At 42.7% G+C, this 8,419-nt stretch overlaps 1 protein-coding gene across 2 annotated transcripts; it reads left to right on the top strand.

Moving 5' to 3' along the window:
- Positions 1-4,651: 4,651 nt before the first annotated feature.
- Positions 4,652-6,565, top strand: LOC125010216 (cell wall protein DAN4-like). 2 transcript variants are annotated; one of them, XM_047588624.1, is made up of 3 exons: positions 4,652-4,972; positions 5,060-5,174; positions 5,558-6,565. In XM_047588624.1, exons 1-3 carry the CDS (start codon positions 4,906-4,908, stop codon positions 6,390-6,392), a joined length of 1,017 nt encoding a protein of 338 aa, XP_047444580.1. In that variant the 5' UTR covers positions 4,652-4,905; the 3' UTR covers positions 6,393-6,565. The 2 variants fall into 2 exon arrangements, with proteins under 2 accessions (XP_047444580.1, XP_047444579.1); XM_047588623.1 differs by having other exon boundaries at positions 4,656-4,972; positions 5,054-5,174.
- Positions 6,566-8,419: the final 1,854 nt, after the last annotated feature.

The raw sequence follows: 8,419 nt of genomic DNA, 5'->3' as shown, positions 1-8,419 counted from the left end.
TTGAGCTCTTTGATCCTCCTCTAATAATGTTTCTCAAGCACAGCCTCATCTAAAGCACCACCACCAAGGGAAGGGAGACAAATGACTGTCGACCAGACACAAAAATCCATCAGTCAAATCATCAGCTGTCTGCAAAAGGATGAGATTCTTAGACACTTTTTAAGCACAGACTCAAAGTAGCACCCTGTATTATTTGCACTGCCATGTCTCGAATGGGAAGTCTAGATCACTCTGGACCATCTGACATTTTATCTTCCTACCCTCACAATTCACTGTATCGCCATGGAGAGCAGAATAATGTCAGCTGTAGCCTAGGGGTGGCAGTGGTTGTATCTTTGCCACTGTAGACTACCAGGCTAAATTTGGATGACTCTCTCAGAGCCTGTCAAGCCCCTGTCTGCTCACTGTAGGGAAAGGGCGCCATCTAGTGCACCAGGGCGAAGGTCCACGAAGGAAAGTGAAAACACACAGAAGTGGTTTAGAGGTACGGTCCGCTGCGCACATCAGCCGTTTAGATAAAAGAGGAGATGCTTCACGAGAGGAAAATAGATGGTGGTGTTCTTTCATTAAGTCAAGTTGTCTCCGTCCACAATGGTCCATGACTCAGTTTCTCACGTTCTTTCTCATCTCACGTGGTTACTATGTGACTGTAAAGTGGAAAAGAGAAAGATAAAAAAGATAGATGTGGATACTGAGGTAAGCTCAGTTTCAGTAGAGCATGTGCAATGCAAGGCCTCCGTTTTCTTTTCACATTTGGCCCAAGAGTGGGTTTCCATTTAACAACGACAATGAATTTAACAGGAATATAATAATAATATACAAAAATAACAACATTCTAACTAACTGTCTATTGGATGGAGTCAGAAGAATTGAACTATTTATGAATATGCTCAAAGTGAGAACAAACTGCATCGATAATGATATTAAAACTACAATCTGACATTTGGATCCTCCATAATTTAACTGAAGCAAGAATTAAAGCAGGACCTGTCTCAGCCGATTTTGTGCTTTGGTTCCTTCAAAATAAAAAGTGTTATTTAAACCTATATATAAAGTTTAAATACACGGTGCACCACATATTGTTTTGTTACACATTTTTACAAAAGAAAGTAAAACTGTGACCCCCATCAACAACGCAACGGTAACAGTAAAACAGCAGAAGAACACGCAGCCCCTCCTCCGTACTAATGGGCCCATTTTACCAAGTCTACAGAGACGAGTGGACAATTTGCTGTCTATAATAGCATTGGCCAAAAGAGACAGGTTACTGAAGCGGCGAAAACCCACTCCAGCTGAAATGATCTTGGTGGATCAGCTGTGGCATTGCGCGTCTTCCAACCGTGAAGAACTGCGGGCAGAGGGCCGCTATAATTAAGGCGCTTATTGATTAGACTCTGCGCTCCTGCGTCCCCTGGACCGTGAGCTGGAGGCTCGGGGCGGGTCGGTCACTCTCACAGACATTCAAATCACCTCAGAGCCACGAGAGCAATGTCTATGCTAATGCCTATGGTAATATGCCCACCAGTTTAAGTCGATTATTGACGCTTTCTCTAAATGGACGGTTGATCCACAATTGAAGCTTTATGTGAAGGGGTCAATAGCAGAGAGATTGATACCGGGGCATGGGGTCAGTTTCATTTCAACTTCACCGGTTTCAGGAAATGAATTGGGGATTACTTAGTTAATTGAAATATTAATTGCAAAGTAAATGACATTTCAACTCCAAGTGGGAATTCCGTTCAACCTCCGGTCGACTATTGAACAAAAATATACAATATCCATTTATACAGGCCCGGAGGAATAGGTCAGAGACCCTCATTTGCTGAGGATCAACCTCTCTCTGGTTTCATTTTTTTTTTTTTTTCACGACTTTGCTCATGGAATGTGTGTGTGTGTGTGTGTGTGTGTGTGTGTGTGTGTGTGTGTGTGAAGAAGAGAAGACAGACACAGAGATAAAATGAAAAGATCGTAACGCAATATAAGTCCTGTGGTAAGATAAAAGTCAAGACGAGCACTGGCCACTCACATTTGGACCAGAGAATAACAATGGCTGATGGCTGATGGACCTCTGGTGGGTGCTTGTGCTGTGGGCAAAGCAGAACATCATGCAATCAGTCTGAGAAAGGTCGGTGTATTGATCGGCGTGTATGGCTACACTGTTACATATCAAAAACATCTCTGCTCTTCCCAACACTTGTCTAGCTCTAAGAATGACCCAAAGTGCACCGCACTTTAAAGCAGTCCATCCCCAGACGGCCGCACTGCTTGTCACACTGAGGCGCCAACATCTTTCAGGCTCAAACCCAGACATATAGCTCTTTGTTACCACGTATCTGGCCTTTGTGGAAGTTTTCAGACTTTTTTTTTCGTACTTGAGACGAACAGAAAGGAGACTTCTGTCTGATCAAAACTATTCCACAAAAAAAGATTTTTTTTTTCACATCTTTATCTCCCCAAATGAATCAATAACTTTCCTCGTAGTGGGATAAAGGATAAAATTAAACCTTTATCTGTCTGGAGGGAATTCGTTATGAAACAGAGAGAGAGTAGCTGCAGCCAAATATATCCATCTGATGAGACGCTCCTTTAATTACTGGTCTCATTTGCAACATGCCACTCACGCTGCGTCTTTGCCTGTAGGTGCTTTGAGCTGCGCACCAACCATTGATATATTTCATATCACAAAACATTATGCTCCGTCTGATTTTACAAAGCCTGTATCTACTAGTAAACTGGCACAAAAGAGCACGCAGAGGGCACAGCCACGATCTGATACTTGTGACTCATACACAAGAAGGTGTTAATATATACAGCGCGATGAGAGAGCCGTGGTTTGAGGTAGAGGGGTTTCTGTTTTCTCACATCTTCTCTACGCAGTGGGGGCTAGGGTTTAGTCAAAAAACAGTTGGTGGGCCCGTATGTAAATCGGCTCCTAAACATGCCCCCATCTCGAAGCATGGGGCCTCGACAATGTGCTTCTCGTTCCCATTTGTGGTCGATATCGGATGAGGATATGAGAGCCAGTATTGATTGTAATTTCCTGCGATGCTACGTTCCACTCTCCTGCTTTTATCAGGAGACTAATTCCTATCAGCCACGCTGTCAGCCAACCAACGGGTCCTGGCTGCTGCCCAGGACAACAACTAATGAATAAGAGAGGAATGAATAATCCGGCGAGGCATTTCTCCTCTGACAAACAGGTTGCCACAGGGACGATAATGACGAATCTGGGATATTGGGTGTGGAGAAATGTGTGTGAATGTGAGAGTGGATCGGCACATACGCAGCTCATTATATGTGCATGTGTGTTTGCTTGCACGTGCGCCGGCATGCTTTACAGGGATTTACGTATGTTTTTTCACTTGTTTGTGGTCGAGATTTCACAGGTTTTGAATGAGTAGACGTTTGTGTGGTGTGGGATCGTTGCGCGGAGCAGTCGAGGGCGTGACGCCAACATTCGCCTTCCAGGTGGACGACCAATCGGATGTATGTTTGTGCCGTCACTGTGGAGCTGGTGTCACGATGTGCTGGCTGACATGCATCAGGGGTTCTTCTTCTCTGATTCACACCTGTTGTATCTCAACATTTCCTTGAATGGATTTCAAAGCATCTCTTTTGTGTGTGTGTGTGTGTGTGTGTGTGTGTGTGTGTGTGTGTGTGTGTGTGTGTGTGTGCGCGCGCGCGTTTTTTGCTTTTTTTTACTTAATCCATCATCTTATTTTTTATTTCAAACTTTAACTCGAGCCCATTACATTGTGTAAACACCTGAGCACTGAGTGGGTGACTGCCGGTATAAAACTGGAGTTCTGACACGTGCTGCCTCCTGAATACAGTATGCCCACTCCTTCCTGTGTGTGCTTTTCTTACTTCTTTCACCAAAGGTCATTCATAACTGTAGAGGTTACTTATTCTGAAAGTAAAACAAAAACCACGGAACACTTTGCTTTGACATCATGGCACATGTTGATGCATAGGGTCAATTTAGAGTCACCAATTAGCCCAACGAGCATGTCTTTGGAGGTGGGAGGAAACCGGAGTACCTGGAGAACAGGGAGAACGTGCAAACTCCACCCAGAAAGGTCCGAGCTAGACTGGAAGCCAGACCCTGGCGCTGGGTGCCATCAGTGTTAACCACTAAATTACAAGTGAGAAGGCGATGGCTTTAGGTTGAGGTTTTGCAGGTTCAGCTCCTAGTAACGTTCTAATAAATGCCTGACCGTTGACATGATGATGTCAGCTACTTGTGCAGAGACATTAAACAGATGTTGCACCGAAGCGAGCGTTTGTCGATCACAACCGCATGAAAGAGATAAAGCTGGCACTGATGTTCCTGATAAGAGTTTGTCAAAGTTCATCTCAACTGATTTATTGTGAGTAATTCCCCGTGTTCCACTTTAATAAAAAATTAAGTCCAACGCATTTTTCTTTTTTACAAACTTTTCAATCCCCCTTTAAAGTCAATGCGACTTGTGGCTTTCATAGTGAGTGTAGGGGAAAGTGTTTGTACTTTTCAGTGATGCTGCTGCTGTAAATGTGGGTAGAGCTGTGGTGAACGGACTGTTTGTCATGTTTCACTTGTGAAATTCAACTCACTGTTTCCTCTCCCCACCGCGTGGTCGCAGTGACTCTCCTCGCCTGTGACAGAGCTGAAGTGGGGGAGCGCCGGAAGGGCTTCTATTGTATAAGAGGGGAGATGAAACCTTGAATGCTCAAAGAGACGACATCGCTAGTGGGTAGAGCCATGAACGCACAAGGCACCTCTACCATGTAAACTAAGATTGTTTTGAGCCAGTGCTCTGATATATATGCGAAATCAAGCAACCGTTTACTGCGAGTGATATACGCTGAAGAACTAGTTTTGAAAGATTCTCCGCTGAAAGACGTAAACAAGGTGAAACTGTGAAGATGCGGTTCAGCCTGTTTTTAGCCACTCTTCTCTGTTACATCACGTGGATGAGTTTGGTCCATGCAAGTGAGTACTACAAAAAAAACTTACCGTTTGTCACTCAACATCATGTATAGTACTTACTCTTTCTTTCTCTTGTGTGAACAGTTTCAGCCCATGGAACTGTGTCAAGCTGCTGTATAAAGTGGTCTGGCACCACACTTCATCCTAATCAAATCACGAGTTACTTCATCCAGTCTGAAGCGATGTGTCCCATCGAGGCAGTAGTGTAAGTTCTCTTTCACATAACATATAAGGCCATGTCTCAACTACTATAGTTTATTATGAAGTTGAATTTCATCTACCTAGTAATATTTAATCATGCAAACAATTTTAGTTTCCCCCAAAAAATGCCAGTTGGAGCAACTTTATGGTGGTGGGAAAATTGTTCAGATTAACAAGAACCCTGTCTTTATAGAGATTCTGTAGGATGCTAATTTACTGAGGTAGAATATTTCATACTGAGGTAGAATATTTCAAAATCTCAATGAACCATTTTCGCAGCGAGATACCCTTAGAGGGTTATTTTTTGAACTTGACTGAACCTGATTTAATGAGCTGAAATGTTAAAGCTGCATTACACTGATATTAACAGTTCAATATCAACTGCAGGTTTGTGACGGTTCGTGGAAAGAGAGTTTGCTCCAATCCGGATACTCCCTGGGTAAAAGACGCAATGCTGAATGTGGACAGAAGAACAGTTGGAACGACACCAGCACCATCAACAGCATCAGAAAATGAAGAACCGTCAACACGTGACATGACACCAGCACCGTCCACGACGTCAGAAAAGGAACATATTGAATCGACTACACCTGACATGACACCAGCACCGTCCACAGCATCAGAAAATAAAGCAGCATCAACAACTGGCACGACATCAGCCACATCGATGACGTCACAAAATGAAGCAGCATCAACAACAACTGGCACGACACCAGCCACATCGACAACATCAAACAATAAAGCAGCATCAACAAGTGACACGACACCAGCCACATCGATGACGTCACAAAATGAAGCAGCATCAACAACAACTAGCACAACAACAGCTTCATCCACAGCGTCACAAAATACAGCAGCATCAACAACAACTAGCACAACAACAGCTTCATCCATAGCTTCACAAAATAAAGCAGCATCAACAACAACTAGCACAACAACAGCTTCATCCACAGCATCACAAAATGAAGCAGCATCAACAACTGGCACAAGGCCAGCACCATCAACGACATCAAATAAAGAAGCAGCATCAACAACAACTGGCAGGACACCAGCATCATCGACGACATCAAAAAATAAAGCAGGACCATCAACGACATCAACAAACAGCAAACCCCCCAGATTGGCGAAAAGATTGCTGAGGAAAAAGATCAGGACAATTAGGAGGAAGAGGATAAGAAATAGACGCCCGCGAGAGACACAGAATGTACCTACAAACCTATAAGAAATGTGTAGAAATATATATATATATACAACATAACTTATATTTTGACCATACTCTGTTGTTATAAATGTGCACACTGTAAGACAAAAACGCTATATTTGAAGGTTCCTGCAATATTTGCAGAAAAATACTTTTGTATTTTTATTTTGTTGATAAAGTATTCTGACATTTGACTGTGGTTCTTAGTTGCTCTGCAACATGTGCAGGAAGAATACACAAACAAATCTATAAAGTTACACAGCTATAGTCTGGTTAGGTTAGATCAGGTTAGTGAGGGTACATTTTTTACTTGTGAAACGAAACTCATAGTTTCCTCTCCCCAACACGTGGCTGCACTGACTATTCACCATGATGACAGGGGGAGGGAGGTGAGGTGGGGGCGCGCTGGAAGGGCTTCTGGTTTTTTTTTTAAGAGGCAAGTTCAAGCCTCGAATGCTCAGAAAGACAGAGGCAACATTGCTAGTAGGAAAAAGCCACAAAGCACATCTACTGTGCAAAGAGTGCACTGTTTGTGTTTAGAGAATGTTTGCTCCACTTCTGAAAGTCAGTTTCATTACATGGATGAGCTTAGTCCACACCAGTAAATACTCCTTAAAAAAAAAAAAAGAAGAAGCTAACGCTAAACATACTGTTTCTTTCAATATGTGTAGGGTTGGGCATCGTTTGGATTTTAACGAGTCCGATTCCAATTCTCAATTTCGATTCCTGTTCTAAACGATTCTCAATTCCGATTCTTCAAGGTGTAGGTCAACAGGTCACAAATATTTCACAAGAGAATTTTTTTCATTTGAAAAGGCCATTATTACACAGGCTGTTTTTATTTATTCACATTGTCAGTTAACTTGATACAGTTTAATTTGGTTGCTGTACTGTAACTGGGTATTCAATTACAAGGGAAGGTGCCTAACTGTAACTGTAAAACTGAAACCTGCTGAAATAACAATACAAGTTGACAACAGTCTAAAAGACAAAGAGCTGCAGCACAGGTGGGTGTAACCCATAAAAAACATGTATATAGCGCTCGATGTGAAAGGGTTGACCTGGGTCAACGATTCACAATCGACCCGGGATTTTATCTGATTTTTATCGGTTTTTCGCTCTGATGTTGCCCTGTTACATTCTGACTCGACGGCCTGACAGATGATATATTGTAGCTTCAGCTCAAAAACAAGTTTTGGTCTACTCCCATAAAGTTCCTTTTTTTCAATCAAACAAATCAAATGGTAACAATCATAATAGGCACATGGCGACTGTGTTAACAGCTTTAACAATCTCCACATTGTCAGCAGCGCTTGTCGAGAAAAAGAGACCTGGCGCAGTACGGGCTTGTGCAGACACAGTGATTTATCTATTCACACCTTTGAAAGACGGATTGACTGGTCCATTCTTCAGGTCATCAACAAACTGCAACGTTAGGAAGGAAAAACAGACACGCAGCTCTCACAGCGGGAGGTCCGACATGGGACTTGCTGTGAGAGCTGCGTGCCTGTTTTTTCTTCCCTCATACGGCATCGCGTACATTGCAGATGACATTGCAGTTTGTTGATATCCTGAAGAATGAACCGGTTAATTATTATACCATGCAGGCGAAGGTGTTTTGTCATGTTTGTTGTGCATCCTCCATTGGCTATAATACGTTTTTCACAGGTGTTGCACTGTAACAATCTGTCCTTTTTCAAATTAAAATGAAGCCACAGTTTCGAGCGGCCTTTTTTGCAGTCCATGTTCAGACAGTGTTCTTACTAGCATGTTTCCGGGAAACAAACAGAGCACAGCAAGTGGAGTAATACAAACCCCAGAAACAAACTAGTGCGGGCATTTATGAACCGAAAACAAGAAAAATCCAAATTTATACATCTTTCTAATGGTTCCGCAGTGGCGTCAATTCAGCCAAAGCAAAGGTATGGCAAGGTTACTAGTCACATGACTTAACTACAGTATCAATCAATATACATGCCCAGCAAATAATCATCACAAAAGTCTGCTACATAGCTTATCTGTGTGGTTAGGAAAATTTGAACTTTTTC

The sequence above is a fragment of the Mugil cephalus genome, chromosome 7 (assembly GCF_022458985.1).
Source record: "Mugil cephalus isolate CIBA_MC_2020 chromosome 7, CIBA_Mcephalus_1.1, whole genome shotgun sequence".
Taxonomy (NCBI): Eukaryota; Metazoa; Chordata; class Actinopteri; order Mugiliformes; family Mugilidae; genus Mugil; species Mugil cephalus.
This window is presented reverse-complemented; position numbering and strand designations above follow the sequence as displayed.